At 58.0% G+C, this 15,785-nt stretch overlaps 1 protein-coding gene across 3 annotated transcripts in view; it reads left to right on the top strand.

Moving 5' to 3' along the window:
• Positions 1–2,091: 2,091 nt before the first annotated feature.
• The window catches only part of idh3g (isocitrate dehydrogenase (NAD(+)) 3 non-catalytic subunit gamma), an 86,599-nt gene continuing 72,905 nt past the window's right edge, over positions 2,092–15,785 (top strand). The window contains exons 1-2 of one of the 3 annotated variants that reach the window (XM_072487917.1): positions 2,092–2,212; positions 4,407–4,454. In XM_072487917.1, the coding sequence (XP_072344018.1) occupies positions 2,135–2,212; positions 4,407–4,454 (126 nt within the window). In that variant the 5' untranslated portion in view covers positions 2,092–2,134. The remainder of the gene's footprint in view (positions 2,213–4,406; positions 4,455–15,785) is intronic. The other 2 variants (XM_072487918.1, XM_072487919.1) reach the window with 2 other exon arrangements.

A 15,785-nucleotide genomic window follows, 5' to 3' on the forward strand; every position in this document is an offset into this window, starting at 1 on the left:
CTTAATCGGCCCATTCAACCCTCTCACGTTCCACGTGATCAGCCGGGTTGGGGGACTCTTTACCCCACCCCCATCGTCGACTAGCCATCCCCTTTTTTAAACCAGCTCCTCACCCGGTTCCCACGCAACCGCTTGTCCCCCAGACGGTGTCCTCCCGTCCCAACCATCCCATCCCGCAACAGCTCCCCCTTCCCCTTAGTAGCAGCAACCCAGTTAATCCCCCCTCCCCCCCCGCTAGATCCCGCTCTAGCTTGATTGCACCCCCCAAATTGCTTCCCGGAGTCAGCAAACTCTGGCTGACCTCGGCTTCCCCCGTTTATCCTTAGCCTCCCTGCGTGTGAGGCCCCCTCGTTCCTACGCCCCCTTTTCCCGCCACAGTTTCCATAGCGCGGGAACAAAGCCCGCGCTTCCCTCTCGGCCCCGCCCCAAATGGCGCAGCTCCCTCTCTCCTTCCCCATCCCCACCGGCGCCCACATTTCTTCGTGTCCCCCCCTTCGAGGGGAAAAAATTCCCCCATCTGATTTATAATTCCTTGCCACCACCTCGCTACTTCATTCCAAACATCCTTTCCCAAATCTAGTCCAACTTCTCCTCTTGAATGAATGTCCACGCCTCCTCTGCCGTCTCGAAGTAGTGGTGTTTGCCCTGGTGTGTAACCCACAGTCTTGCCGGCTGCAACATCCCGAATTTCACTTTCTTCCTGTGGAGCACCGCCTTGGCCCGATTGAAACTCGCCCTCCTTCTCGCCACCTCCGCACTCCAATCTTGGTAGACGCGGATCACCGCGTTCTCCCATCTGCTGCTCCGTGTCTTCTTAGCCCATCTCAGGACCATCTCCCTGTCCTTGTAGCGGTGGAATCTCACCACTATTGCTCGCGGTATTTCCCCTGCCGTTGGTCTTCTCACGAGGACCGGGTACGCTCCCTCCACTTCCAGGGGGCCAGTCGGGGCCTCAGCTCCCATTAAGGTATGGAGCATCACGCTCACGTACGCCCCAACGTCCGCTCCCTCTGCCCCTTCGGGGAGACCCAAAATCCTTAAGTTCTTCCTCCTCGAGTTATTTTCCAGGGCTTCCAATCTCTCCAATCACCTCTTATGTAGCGCCTCGTGCGTCTCCGTCTTCACCACCAAGCCCTGTATCTCGTCCTCATTTTCGGCAGCCTTTGCCTTCACTCCATGGAGCTCCATCTCTTGGGTCTTTTGCGTCTCCTTCAGCCCCTCAATCGCCTGCAGCATCGGCGCCAGCACCTCCTTCTTGAGCTCCTCCACACATCGCCGGAGGAACTCCTGCTGTTCCAGGCCCCATACCAACTGGCCTCCCTCCACCACCATCTTGCTTCTCACTTCCCTTCTCTGCCACTGCTCCAGAGGATCCTCCACAATCTGGCCACTACTATCACTTCTTTCCATCCACACCCGGGGGGACTCCTTCCTATGTCGCCTCACACTGGGTTTAGCCTTTGGACATTTCCGTTGGGGCTCCCGATAAGAGCCCAAAAGTCCGTTGAAACGGGAGGTGCCGAAACGTGCGACTTAGCTGGTCATCGCCGCACCCGGAAGTCATTCTATGTTGTTCTAATAGAGATACAGTCATGTTCATTTCATTCCAGGACAACCTGGCAGTTCTCGAAATATTTTGTTTAGTAAATGGTCATAGAAAAGATAAAAGGATGAAACCAAACACCCCACAGACCAATAATGGCGGCTTTCTAATCGCCGTAATTGATGCCAGTTTTTTAATGCCAGATTTTTAATATTAATGGCATTAAAATTCCTTCGGCGGGGGTGGGATTCGAACCATTGGCCCCGGGTTCAATTGTGGGCCGAGCGGGCAGGGCGCCAGGCATGCGCTGTGGGAAGGCGCAGGAGCGGACTACAAGTCATGCGCCCAGTTCGGCACACGTGATCAATTGTGGGGCTAAAGAGGCGGACGGCAGTGACATGATGCCGGGCATGCGCAGTTATCAGTCCACGTGATAAGTTGTAGGCGCAATGCTGGACTACAGATCCCAGAGGGCATAGCACCGGGCATGCGCGGGTATCACGTGATTACTTGTAGGCGCAAAGCTGGACTACAAGACCCAGAGGGCGTGGCGCCGGGCATGCTCAGTGGGCTCCCGGGCGGAAAGGGGTGATGAAGATGATGATGATGATGGCGGCGGGGCGATGGGCGAGCGCAGCGGCCGGGAGGACACTCAAACACTCGGCCCAGGTAACCGGGGCGGCTCCGGGGACAGCGCATCAGCGAGCGTCCCGGAGGTCACCTTCAGTCCGGGCGCCGGCTCTCTTAAAGGGACAGTAACCCCACTATGCACCAGGTTGCTCTCTTAAAGGGGTAGTAACCCCACTATGCACCAGGCTGCTCTCTTAAAGGGACAGTAACCCCACTATGCACCAGGTTGCTCTCTTAAAGGGACAGTAACCCCACCAGGCTGCTCTCTTAAAGGGACAGTAACCCCACTATGCACCAGGTTGCTCTCTTAAAGGGACAGTAACCCCACCAGGCTGCTCTCTTAAAGGGGCATTGACCCCACTCCCACCACCAGGCTACTCCCTTAAAGGGACAGTGACCTTCCTCTCCCAACCAACCTCCTCTCTTAAAGAGGCAGTGACCGCCCCTCTCCAGCACTAGGCTGCTCCCTTAAAAGGACGGTGACCCTCTTCTAATCAACCTGCCCTCTTAAAGTGACCTTCCTCCACCAGCCTGCTCTCTTAAATGGGCAGTGACCCTCCTCTCCCCACCAGCCTGCTCTCCGAAAGGGGCAGTGACCCCACTCCCTCCACCAGGCTGCTCCCTTAAATGGACAGTGACCTTCCTCTCCCCACCAGCCTGCTTTCTTAAAGGTCAGTGACCCCCCCCCCCGACCTTCACTGTTAAAGAGTTAGTTTCCACAAATTAACGTGCCTACTTTAAGAGGCGAGAACGTGGGTAGCATGTTCCTTTAAGGGATAGGACCCTGCAGGATATTCTCTGAAAGAGACAGGGTTTCCTGCCCTTCCCCTGCTCCCATTTAAAGGGCCAGGGAACCACACCCAGGTTCCGCTCTCAGTGGAATGTGTCTCTGGAAATTTCAGGCTTGAGAACTGGAATATTTTGCTCAATACTGGATAGTCATCAGTGAATTACCCATCAGGAGGCCCATTCAGCTCCGCTTCCTGTTTCTAAAACAGAAACTGGAAGAGCCCATTCAGCCCCTCTCGAGCCTGTTACACAGGGAAGGAGGAGGCCCATTCCCGTACCAGCCTCCCCGAACAGGTGCTGGAATGTGCGACTAGGGGCTTTTCACAGTAACTTCATTTGAAGTCTGCTTGTGACAGACAATAAGTGATTTTCATCTCATTTTCATTTCATTCAGCCCCTCTCGATCCTGTTACACAGGAACAGGAGGAGGCCCATTCAGCCCCTCTCGAGCCTGTTACACAGGAACAGGAGGAGGCCCATTCAGCCCCTCTCGAGCCTGTTACACAGGAACAGGAGGAGGCCCATTCAGCCCCTCTCGAGCCTGTTACACAGGAACAGGAGGAGTCCCATTCAGCCCCTCTCGAGCCTGTTACACAGGAACAGGAGGAGGCCCATTCAGCCCCTCTCGAGCCTGTTACACAGGAACAGGAGGAGGCCCATTCAGCCCCTCTCGAGCCTGTTACACAGGAACAGGAGGAGGCCCATTCAGCCCCCCTCTCCAGCCTGTTACACAGGAACAGGAGGAGGCCCATTCAGCCCCCCTCTCCAGCCTGTTACACAGGAACAGGAGGAGGCCCATTCAGCCCCTCTCCAGCCTGTTACGCAGGAACAGGAGGAGGCCCGTTCAGCCCCTCTCCAGCCTGTTACACAGGAACAGGAGGAGGCCCATTCAGCCCCCCTCTCCAGCCTGTTACACAGGAACAGGAGGAGGCCCATTCAGCCCCTCTCAAGCCTGTTTTCCGGGTGGATGAGATCATGGCTGATCTAACTCCGTATCTTTGTTCCGTGTCCCTTAACCAGCAACAATCTGCATTTCTGTACCACCGACTAGGATATTCCCATGATGCTTCAGAGCGGTGTTTACACTTGAGGTATAACATTACCCAAAGTAAGGACGTGTTAGATTAGGACAGAAACGTGTGTTTTGAAGAGAGATGGAGAGGTTTAGGGAGTTTGTTTAAAAGGTTATTCTTCTAGTTTGTCGTGCAAGTGAGTGGTCTGTAACGGTGGCCCCACAGCCACTGTCAGACCGGACGCCATCGTTACAGTGTGGCACGTTGACATGTCCGTTTACATTCTGATTGGAGGAGAGCGGGTCGGGGAGGGGGGGTGGGGGGCCAGAGCGGGTCAGCCGGGCGGGGGGCAAGTACGGGCGGCCTGGGGGTCTCTGGGAGAGCCTCGTCTCCTCTGGCGCTAACCCTCATTCTCTTTCTCGATTCCACAGGCCCGCCGCGTGACACCGTCCGCTCACCGAGGGTTCTCGACATTGGCCGTAAGTCCGCCCGTCCCCGCCTCCTAGCTCCGCCAGGGCGTCGGTCAGTATGGTGACGTCCTGGCCGCGTGACGAGCGAGGTCTCTCTCTCTCTCTCTCCCCCATCCCCGTCTCGCAGGAAGGGCTCACTCTGAGCAGATCGGCCGCCGGCCTGTAGCTGGGGCTGAGGGAGTGACCCGGTTGGTGGGCGCGGTGACGTTCTCTCAATAGATGCCCTCCTCCCCTGACCCCAACTCCCCTCAACGCCCAGAGTACGCCTCCCGCAGCCACTCCGAAGCCAGGGGTTACCGAGCAGGTGGCCACATCTCGGGTGGCCTGTCCCTTTTGACCGTCCACTTCGCCCTGCCCAGACGACCACCACTCAACCCAGTTTTACCACCCCTTTCAGAGGCCTTCCCCCACAAACTCCGCTTACCTCCCCCCCCCCCCCCCCCATGTCCGAATGGGCGCCCACCACCCCTCGCCCAGCTCACTGATCCTCACCGACTCCCCCATTGTAAAATTCTCCTGCTGCCCTTTCAATTGGTCAATGTTCTCACCCCCTCCCCATTGCTGTAACCGCCCCCCCCCAGCCCCGACATCCTCCCTATCTCTGTAACCTCCCCCAGCCCCGACAACCCTCCCTATCTCTGTAACCTCCTCCAGCCCCTACAACCCTCCCTATCTCTGTAACCTCCTCCAGCCCCGACACCCTAACTATCTCTGTAACCTCCTCCAGCCCCGACACCCTCCCTATCTCTGTAACCTCCTCCAGCCCTGACAACCCTCCCTATCTCTGTAACCCCCTCCAGCCCCGACAACCCTCCCTATCTCTGTAACCTCCTCCAGCCCCAACAACACTCCCTATCTCTGTAACCTCCTTCAGCCCCTACACCCTCCCTATCTCTGTAACCTCCTCCAGCCCCTACAACCCTCCCTATCTCTGTAACCTCCTCCAGCCCCGACAACCCTCCCTATCTCTGTAACCTCCTCCAGCCCCGACAACCCTCCCTATCCCTGTAACCTCCTCCAGCCCCGACAACCCTCCCTATCTCTGTAACCTCCTCCAGCCCCGACAACCCTCCCTATCTCTGTAACCTCCCCCAGCCCCGACAACCCTCCCTATCTCTGTAACCTCCTCCAGCCCCGACAACCCTCCCTATCCCTGTAACCTCCTCCAGCCCCGACAACCCTCCCTATCTCTGTAACCTCCTCCAGCCCCGACAACCCTCCCTATCTCTGTAACCTCCCCCAGCCCCGACAACCCTCCCTATCTCTGTAACCTCCTCCAGCCCCGACAACCCTCCCTATCTCTGTAACCTCTTCCAGCCCCGACAACCCTCCGTATCTCTGTAACCTCCTCCAGCCCCTACAACCCTCCCTATCTCCGTAAACCCCTCCAGCCCCGACAACCCTCCCTATCTCTGTAACCTCCTCCAGCCCCCGCACCCTCCCTATCTCTGTAACCTCCTCCAGCCCCTACAACCGTCCCTATCTCTGTAACCTCCCCAGCCCCGACAACCCTCCCTATCTGTGTAACCTCCTCCAGCACCTACAACCCTCCCTATTTCTGTAACCTCCTCCAGCCCCTACAACCCTCCCTATCTCTGTAACCTCCTCCAGCCCCTACAACTGTCCGGATCTCTGTAACCTCCTCCAGCCCCGACAACTCTCCCTATCTCTGTAACCTCCTCCAGCCCCGACAACCCTCCCTATCTCTGTAACCTCCTCCAGCCCCGACAACCCTCCCTATCTCTGTAACCTCCTCCAGCCCATGCAACCCTCCCTATCTCTGTAACCTCCTCCAGCCCCGACAACCCTCCCTATCTCTGTAACCTTCTTCAGCCCCTACAACCCTCCCGATCTCTGTAACCTCCTCCAGCCCCTACAACCCTCCCTATCTCCGTAACCTCCTCCAGCCCCGACAACCCTCCCTATCTCTGTAACGTCCTCCAGCCCCGACAACCCTCCCTATCTCTGTAACCTCCTCCAGCCCCGACAACCCTCCCTATCTCTGTAACCTCCTCCAGCCCCTACACCCCCTCCCTATCTCTGTAACCTCCTCCAGCCCCGACAATCCTCCCTATCTCTGTAACCTCCTCCAGACCCTACACCCTCCCTATCTCTGTAACCTCCTCCAGCCCCGAAAACCCTCCCTATCTCTGGAACCTCCTCCAGCTCCTACACCCCCTCCCTATCTCTGTAACCTCCCCCAGCCCCGACAACCCTCCCTATCTCTATAAACTCCTCCAGCCCCTACACCCCCTCCCTATCTCTGTAACCTTCTCCAGCCCCTACACCCCCTCCCTATCTCTGTAACCTCCCCCAGCCCCGACAACCCTCCCTATCTCTGTAACCTCCTCCAGCCCCTACACCCCCTCCCTATCTCTGTAACCTTCCCCAGCCCCGACAACCCTCCCTATCTCTGTAACCTCCTCCAGCCCCGACAACCCTCCCTATCTCTGTAACCTCCTCCAGCCCCTCCAACCCTCTCTATCTCTGTAACCTCCTCCAGCCCCGACACCCTAACTATCTCTGTAACCTCCTCCAGCCCCGACACCCTCCCTATCTCTGTAACCTCCTCCAGCCCTGACAACCCTCCCTATCTCTGTAACCCCCTCCAGCCCCGACAACACTCCCTATCTCTGTAACCTCTTTCAGCCCCTACACCCTCCCTATCTCTGTAACCTCCTCCAGCCCCTACAACCCTCCCTATCTCTGTAACCTCCTCCAGCCCCGACAACCCTCCCTATCTCTGTAACCTCCTCCAGCCCCGACAACCCTCCCTATCCCTGTAACCTCCTCCAGCCCCGACAACCCTCCCTATCTCTGTAACCTCCTCCAGCCCCGACAACCCTCCCTATCTCTGTAACCTCCCCCAGCCCCGACAACCCTCCCTATCTCTGTAACCTCCTCCAGCCCCGACAACCCTCCCTATCTCTGTAACCTCTTCCAGCCCCGACAACCCTCCGTATCTCTGTAACCTCCTCCAGCCCCTACAACCCTCCCTATCTCCGTAAACCCCTCCAGCCCCGACAACCCTCCCTATCTCTGTAACCTCCTCCAGCCCCCGCACCCTCCCTATCTCTGTAACCTCCTCCAGCCCCTACAACCGTCCCTATCTCTGTAACCTCCCCCAGCCAGGACAACCCTCCCTATCTGTGTAACCTCCTCCAGCACCTACAACCCTCCCTATTTCTGTAACCTCCTCCAGCCCCTACAACCCTCCCTATCTCTGTAACCTCCTCCAGCCCCTACAACCCTCCCTATCTCTGTAACCTCCTCCAGCCCCTACAACTGTCCGGATCTCTGTAACCTCCTCCAGCCCCGACAACTCTCCCTATCTCTGTAACCTCCTCCAGCCCCGACAACCCTCCCTATCTCTGTAACCTCCTCCAGCCCCGACAACCCTCCCTATCTCTGTAACCTCCTCCAGCCCATGCAACCCTCCCTATCTCTGTAACCTCCTCCAGCCCCGACAACCCTCCCTATCTCTGTAACCTTCTTCAGCCCCTACAACCCTCCCGATCTCTGTAACCTCCTCCAGCCCCTACAACCCTCCCTATCTCTGTAACCTCCTCCAGCCCCGACAACCCTCCCTATCTCTGTAACGTCCTCCAGCCCCGACAACCCTCCCTATCTCTGTAACCTCCTCCAGCCCCGACAACCCTCCCTATCTCTGTAACGTCCTCCAGCCCCGACAACCCTCCCTATCTCTGTAACCTCCTCCAGCCCCGACAACCCTCCCTATCTCTGTAACCTCCTCCAGCCCCTACACCCCCTCCCTATCTCTGTAACCTCCTCCAGCCCCGACAATCCTCCCTATCTCTGTAACCTCCTCCAGCCCCTACACCCTCCCTATCTCTGTAACCTCCTCCAGCCCCGACAACCCTCCCTATCTCTGGAACCTCCTCCAGCTCCTACACCCCCTCCCTATCTCTGTAACCTCCCCCAGCCCCGACAACCCTCCCTATCTCTATAAACTCCTCCAGCCCCTACACCCCCTCCCTATCTCTGTAACCTTCTCCAGCCCCTACACCCCCTCCCTATCTCTGTAACCTCCCCCAGCCCCGACAACCCTCCCTATCTCTGTAACCTCCTCCAGCCCCTACACCCCCTCCCTATCTCTGTAACCTTCCCCAGCCCCGACAACCCTCCCTATCTCTGTAACCTCCTCCAGTCCCGACAACCCTCCCTATCTCTGTAACCTCCTCCAGCCCCTACACCCTCCCTATCTCTGTAACCTCCTCCAGCCCCTACAACCCTCTCTATCTCTGTAACCTCCTCCAGCCCCAACAACACTCCCTATCTCTGTAACCTCCTTCAGCCCCTACACCCTCCCTATCTCTGTAACCTCCTCCAGCCCCTACAACCCTCCCTATCTCTGTAACCTCCTCCAGCCCCGACAACCCTCCCTATCTCTGTAACCTCCTCCAGCCCCGACAACCCTCCCTATCCCTGTAACCTCCTCCAGCCCCGACAACCCTCCCTATCTCTGTAACCTCCTCCAGCCCCGACAACCCTCCCTATCTCTGTAACCTCCCCCAGCCCCGACAACCCTCCCTATCTCTGTAACCTCCTCCAGCCCCGACAACCCTCCCTATCTCTGTAACCTCTTCCAGCCCCGACAACCCTCCGTATCTCTGTAACCTCCTCCAGCCCCTACAACCCTCCCTATCTCCGTAAACCCCTCCAGCCCCGACAACCCTCCCTATCTCTGTAACCTCCTCCAGCCCCCGCACCCTCCCTATCTCTGTAACCTCCTCCAGCCCCTACAACCGTCCCTATCTCTGTAACCTCCCCCAGCCCCGACAACCCTCCCTATCTGTGTAACCTCCTCCAGCACCTACAACCCTCCCTATTTCTGTAACCTCCTCCAGCCCCTACAACCCTCCCTATCTCTGTAACCTCCTCCAGCCCCTACAACCCTCCCTATCTCTGTAACCTCCTCCAGCCCCTACAACTGTCCGGATCTCTGTAACCTCCTCCAGCCCCGACAACTCTCCCTATCTCTGTAACCTCCTCCAGCCCCGACAACCCTCCCTATCTCTGTAACCTCCTCCAGCCCCGACAACCCTCCCTATCTCTGTAACCTCCTCCAGCCCATGCAACCCTCCCTATCTCTGTAACCTCCTCCAGCCCCGACAACCCTCCCTATCTCTGTAACCTTCTTCAGCCCCTACAACCCTCCCGATCTCTGTAACCTCCTCCAGCCCCTACAACCCTCCCTATCTCTGTAACCTCCTCCAGCCCCGACAACCCTCCCTATCTCTGTAACGTCCTCCAGCCCTGACAACCCTCCCTATCTCTGTAACCTCCTCCAGCCCCGACAACCCTCCCTATCTCTGTAACCTCCTCCAGCCCCTACACCCCCTCCCTATCTCTGTAACCTCCTCCAGCCCCGACAATCCTCCCTATCTCTGTAACCTCCTCCAGCCCCTACACCCTCCCTATCTCTGTAACCTCCTCCAGCCCCGACAACCCTCCCTATCTCTGGAACCTCCTCCAGCTCCTACACCCCCTCCCTATCTCTGTAACCTCCCCCAGCCCCGACAACCCTCCCTATCTCTATAAACTCCTCCAGCCCCTATACCCCCTCCCTATCTCTGTAACCTTCTCCAGCCCCTACACCCCCTCCCTATCTCTGTAACCTCCCCCAGCCCCGACAACCCTCCCTATCTCTGTAACCTCCTCCAGCCCCTACACCCCCTCCCTATCTCTGTAACCTTCCCCAGCCTCGACAACCCTCCCTATCTCTGTAACCTCCTCCAGCCCCGACAACCCTCCCTATCTCTGTAACCTCCTCCAGCCCCTCCAACCCTCCCTATCTCTGTAACCTCCTCCATCCCCGACACCCTAACTATCTCTGTAACCTCCTCCAGCCCCGACACCCTCCCTATCTCTGTAACCTCCTCCAGCCCTGACAACCCTTCCTATCTCTGTAACCCCCTCCAGCCCCGACATCCCTCCCTATCTCTGTAACCTCCTCCAGCCCCAACAACACTCCCTATCTCTGTAACCTCCTTCAGCCCCTACACCCTCCCTATCTCTGTAACCTCCTCCAGCCCCTACAACCCTCCCTATCTCTGTAACCTCCTCCAGCCCCGACAACCCTCCCTATCTCTGTAACCTCCTCCAGCCCCGACAACCCTCCCTATCCCTGTAACCTCCTCCAGCCCCGACAACCCTCCCTATCTCTGTAACCTCCTCCAGCCCCGACAACCCTCCCTATCTCTGTAACCTCCCCCAGCCCCGACAACCCTCCCTATCTCTGTAACCTCCTCCAGCCCCGACAACCCTCCCTATCTCTGTAACCTCTTCCAGCCTCGACAACCCTCCGTATCTCTGTAACCTCCTCCAGCCCCCGCACCCTCCCTATCTCTGTAACCTCCTCCAGCCCCTACAACCGTCCCTATCTCTGTAACCTCCCCCAGCCCCGACAACCCTCCCTATCTGTGTGACCTCCTCCAGCACCTACAACCCTCCCTATTTCTGTAACCTCCTCCAGCCCCTACAACCCTCCCTATCTCTGTAACCTCCTCCAGCCCCTACAACCCTCCCTATCTCTGTAACCTCCTCCAGCCCCTACAACTGTCCGGATCTCTGTAACCTCCTCCAGCCCCGACAACTCTCCCTATCTCTGTAACCTCCTCCAGCCCCGACAACCCTCCCTATCTCTGTAACCTCCTCCAGCCCCGACAACCCTCCCTATCTCTGTAACCTCCTCCAGCCCATGCAACCCTCCCTATCTCTGTAACCTCCTCCAGCCCCGACAACCCTCCCTATCTCTGTAACCTTCTTCAGCCCCTACAACCCTCCCGATCTCTGTAACCTCCTCCAGCCCCTACAACCCTCCCTATCTCTGTAACCTCCTCCAGCCCCGACAACCCTCCCTATCTCTGTAACGTCCTCCAGCCCCGACAACCCTCCCTATCTCTGTAACCTCCTCCAGCCCCGACAACCCTCCCTATCTCTGTAACCTCCTCCAGCCCCTACACCCCCTCCCTATCTCTGTAACCTCCTCCAGCCCCGACAATCCTCCCTATCTCTGTAACCTCCTCCAGCCCCTACACCCTCCCTATCTCTGTAACCTCCTCCAGCCCCGACAACCCTCCCTATCTCTGGAACCTCCTCCAGCTCCTACACCCCCTCCCTATCTCTGTAACCTCCCCCAGCCCCGACAACCCTCCCTATCTCTATAAACTCCTCCAGCCCCTACACCCCCTCCCTATCTCTGTAACCTTCTCCAGCCCCTACACCCCCTCCCTATCTCTGTAACCTCCCCCAGCCCCGACAACCCTCCCTATCTCTGTAACCTCCTCCAGCCCCTACACCCCCTCCCTATCTCTGTAACCTTCCCCAGCCCCGACAACCCTCCCTATCTCTGTAACCTCCTCCAGTCCCGACAACCCTCCCTATCTCTGTAACCTCATCCAGCCCCTACACCCTCCCTATCTCTGTAACCTCCTCCAGCCCCTACAACCCTCTCTATCTCTGTAACCTCCTCCAGCCCCTACAACTGTCCCGATCTCTGTAACCTCCTCCAGCCCCGACAACTCTCCCTATCTCTGTAACGTCCTCCAGCCCCGACAACCCTCCCTATCTCTGTAACCTCCTCCAGCCCCGACAACCCTCCCTATCTCTGTAACCTCCTCCAGCCCCTACAACCCTCCCGATCTCGGTAACCTCCTCCAGCCCCGACAACCCTCCCTATCTCTGTAACCTCCTCCAGCTCCTACACCCCCTCCCTATCTCTGTAACCTCCCCCAGCCCCGACAACCCTCCCTATCTCTGTAACCTCCTCCAGCCCCTACACCCCCTCCCTATCTCTGTAACCTCCTCCAGCCCCTACACCGCCTCCCTATCTCTGTAACCTCCCCCAGCCCCGACAACCCTCCCTATCTCTGTAACCTCCTCCAGCCCCTACACCCCCTCCCTATCTCTGTAACCTCCCCCAGCCCCGACAACCCTACCTATCTCTGTAACCTCTTCCAGCCCCCTACAACCCTCCCTATCTCTGTAACCTCCTCCAGCCCCTACAACCTTCCCGCTGTCTGTAACCTCCTCCAGCCCTACAACCCTCCCTATCTCTGTAACCTCCTCCAGCCCCGTACAACCCTCCCTATCTCTGCAACCTCCTCCAGCCCCTACAACCCTCCCTAGCTCTGTAACCTCCTCCAGCCCCTACACCCCTCCCTATCTCTGTAACCTCCTCCAGCCCCGACAACCCTCCCTATCTCTGTAACGTCCTCCAGCCCTGACAACCCTCCCTATCTCTGTAACCTCCTCCAGCCCCGACAACCCTCCCTATCTCTGTAACCTCCTCCAGCCCCTACACCCCCTCCCTATCTCTGTAACCTCCTCCAGCCCCGACAATCCTCCCTATCTCTGTAACCTCCTCCAGCCCCTACACCCTCCCTATCTCTGTAACCTCCTCCAGCCCCGACAACCCTCCCTATCTCTGGAACCTCCTCCAGCTCCTACACCCCCTCCCTATCTCTGTAACCTCCCCCAGCCCCGACAACCCTCCCTATCTCTATAAACTCCTCCAGCCCCTATACCCCCTCCCTATCTCTGTAACCTTCTCCAGCCCCTACACCCCCTCCCTATCTCTGTAACCTCCCCCAGCCCCGACAACCCTCCCTATCTCTGTAACCTCCTCCAGCCCCTACACCCCCTCCCTATCTCTGTAACCTTCCCCAGCCTCGACAACCCTCCCTATCTCTGTAACCTCCTCCAGCCCCGACAACCCTCCCTATCTCTGTAACCTCCTCCAGCCCCTCCAACCCTCCCTATCTCTGTAACCTCCTCCATCCCCGACACCCTAACTATCTCTGTAACCTCCTCCAGCCCCGACACCCTCCCTATCTCTGTAACCTCCTCCAGCCCTGACAACCCTTCCTATCTCTGTAACCCCCTCCAGCCCCGACATCCCTCCCTATCTCTGTAACCTCCTCCAGCCCCAACAACACTCCCTATCTCTGTAACCTCCTTCAGCCCCTACACCCTCCCTATCTCTGTAACCTCCTCCAGCCCCTACAACCCTCCCTATCTCTGTAACCTCCTCCAGCCCCGACAACCCTCCCTATCTCTGTAACCTCCTCCAGCCCCGACAACCCTCCCTATCCCTGTAACCTCCTCCAGCCCCGACAACCCTCCCTATCTCTGTAACCTCCTCCAGCCCCGACAACCCTCCCTATCTCTGTAACCTCCCCCAGCCCCGACAACCCTCCCTATCTCTGTAACCTCCTCCAGCCCCGACAACCCTCCCTATCTCTGTAACCTCTTCCAGCCTCGACAACCCTCCGTATCTCTGTAACCTCCTCCAGCCCCCGCACCCTCCCTATCTCTGTAACCTCCTCCAGCCCCTACAACCGTCCCTATCTCTGTAACCTCCCCCAGCCCCGACAACCCTCCCTATCTGTGTGACCTCCTCCAGCACCTACAACCCTCCCTATTTCTGTAACCTCCTCCAGCCCCTACAACCCTCCCTATCTCTGTAACCTCCTCCAGCCCCTACAACCCTCCCTATCTCTGTAACCTCCTCCAGCCCCTACAACTGTCCGGATCTCTGTAACCTCCTCCAGCCCCGACAACTCTCCCTATCTCTGTAACCTCCTCCAGCCCCGACAACCCTCCCTATCTCTGTAACCTCCTCCAGCCCCGACAACCCTCCCTATCTCTGTAACCTCCTCCAGCCCATGCAACCCTCCCTATCTCTGTAACCTCCTCCAGCCCCGACAACCCTCCCTATCTCTGTAACCTTCTTCAGCCCCTACAACCCTCCCGATCTCTGTAACCTCCTCCAGCCCCTACAACCCTCCCTATCTCTGTAACCTCCTCCAGCCCCGACAACCCTCCCTATCTCTGTAACGTCCTCCAGCCCCGACAACCCTCCCTATCTCTGTAACCTCCTCCAGCCCCGACAACCCTCCCTATCTCTGTAACCTCCTCCAGCCCCTACACCCCCTCCCTATCTCTGTAACCTCCTCCAGCCCCGACAATCCTCCCTATCTCTGTAACCTCCTCCAGCCCCTACACCCTCCCTATCTCTGTAACCTCCTCCAGCCCCGACAACCCTCCCTATCTCTGGAACCTCCTCCAGCTCCTACACCCCCTCCCTATCTCTGTAACCTCCCCCAGCCCCGACAACCCTCCCTATCTCTATAAACTCCTCCAGCCCCTACACCCCCTCCCTATCTCTGTAACCTTCTCCAGCCCCTACACCCCCTCCCTATCTCTGTAACCTCCCCCAGCCCCGACAACCCTCCCTATCTCTGTAACCTCCTCCAGCCCCTACACCCCCTCCCTATCTCTGTAACCTTCCCCAGCCCCGACAACCCTCCCTATCTCTGTAACCTCCTCCAGTCCCGACAACCCTCCCTATCTCTGTAACCTCATCCAGCCCCTACACCCTCCCTATCTCTGTAACCTCCTCCAGCCCCTACAACCCTCTCTATCTCTGTAACCTCCTCCAGCCCCTACAACTGTCCCGATCTCTGTAACCTCCTCCAGCCCCGACAACTCTCCCTATCTCTGTAACGTCCTCCAGCCCCGACAACCCTCCCTATCTCTGTAACCTCCTCCAGCCCCGACAACCCTCCCTATCTCTGTAACCTCCTCCAGCCCCTACAACCCTCCCGATCTCGGTAACCTCCTCCAGCCCCGACAACCCTCCCTATCTCTGTAACCTCCTCCAGCTCCTACACCCCCTCCCTATCTCTGTAACCTCCCCCAGCCCCGACAACCCTCCCTATCTCTGTAACCTCCTCCAGCCCCTACACCCCCTCCCTATCTCTGTAACCTCCTCCAGCCCCTACACCGCCTCCCTATCTCTGTAACCTCCCCCAGCCCCGACAACCCTCCCTATCTCTGTAACCTCCTCCAGCCCCTACACCCCCTCCCTATCTCTGTAACCTCCCCCAGCCCCGACAACCCTACCTATCTCTGTAACCTCTTCCAGCCCCCTACAACCCTCCCTATCTCTGTAACCTCCTCCAGCCCCTACAACCTTCCCGCTGTCTGTAACCTCCTCCAGCCCTACAACCCTCCCTATCTCTGTAACCTCCTCCAGCCCCGTACAACCCTCCCTATCTCTGCAACCTCCTCCAGCCCCTACAACCCTCCCTAGCTCTGTAACCTCCTCCAGCCCCTACACCCCTCCCTATCTCTGTAACCTCCTCCAGCCCCGACAACCCTCCCTATCCCTGTAACCTCCTCCAGCCCCGACAACCTTCCCCATCTCTGTAACCTCCTCCAGCCCCGACAACCCTCCCGATCTCTGTAACCTCCTTCAGCCCCTACACCCTCCCTATCTCTGTAACCTCCTCCAGCCCCTACAACCCTCCCTAT

This window comes from Scyliorhinus torazame, chromosome 22, assembly GCF_047496885.1.
Source record: "Scyliorhinus torazame isolate Kashiwa2021f chromosome 22, sScyTor2.1, whole genome shotgun sequence".
Lineage (NCBI taxonomy): Eukaryota > Metazoa > Chordata > Chondrichthyes > Carcharhiniformes > Scyliorhinidae > Scyliorhinus > Scyliorhinus torazame.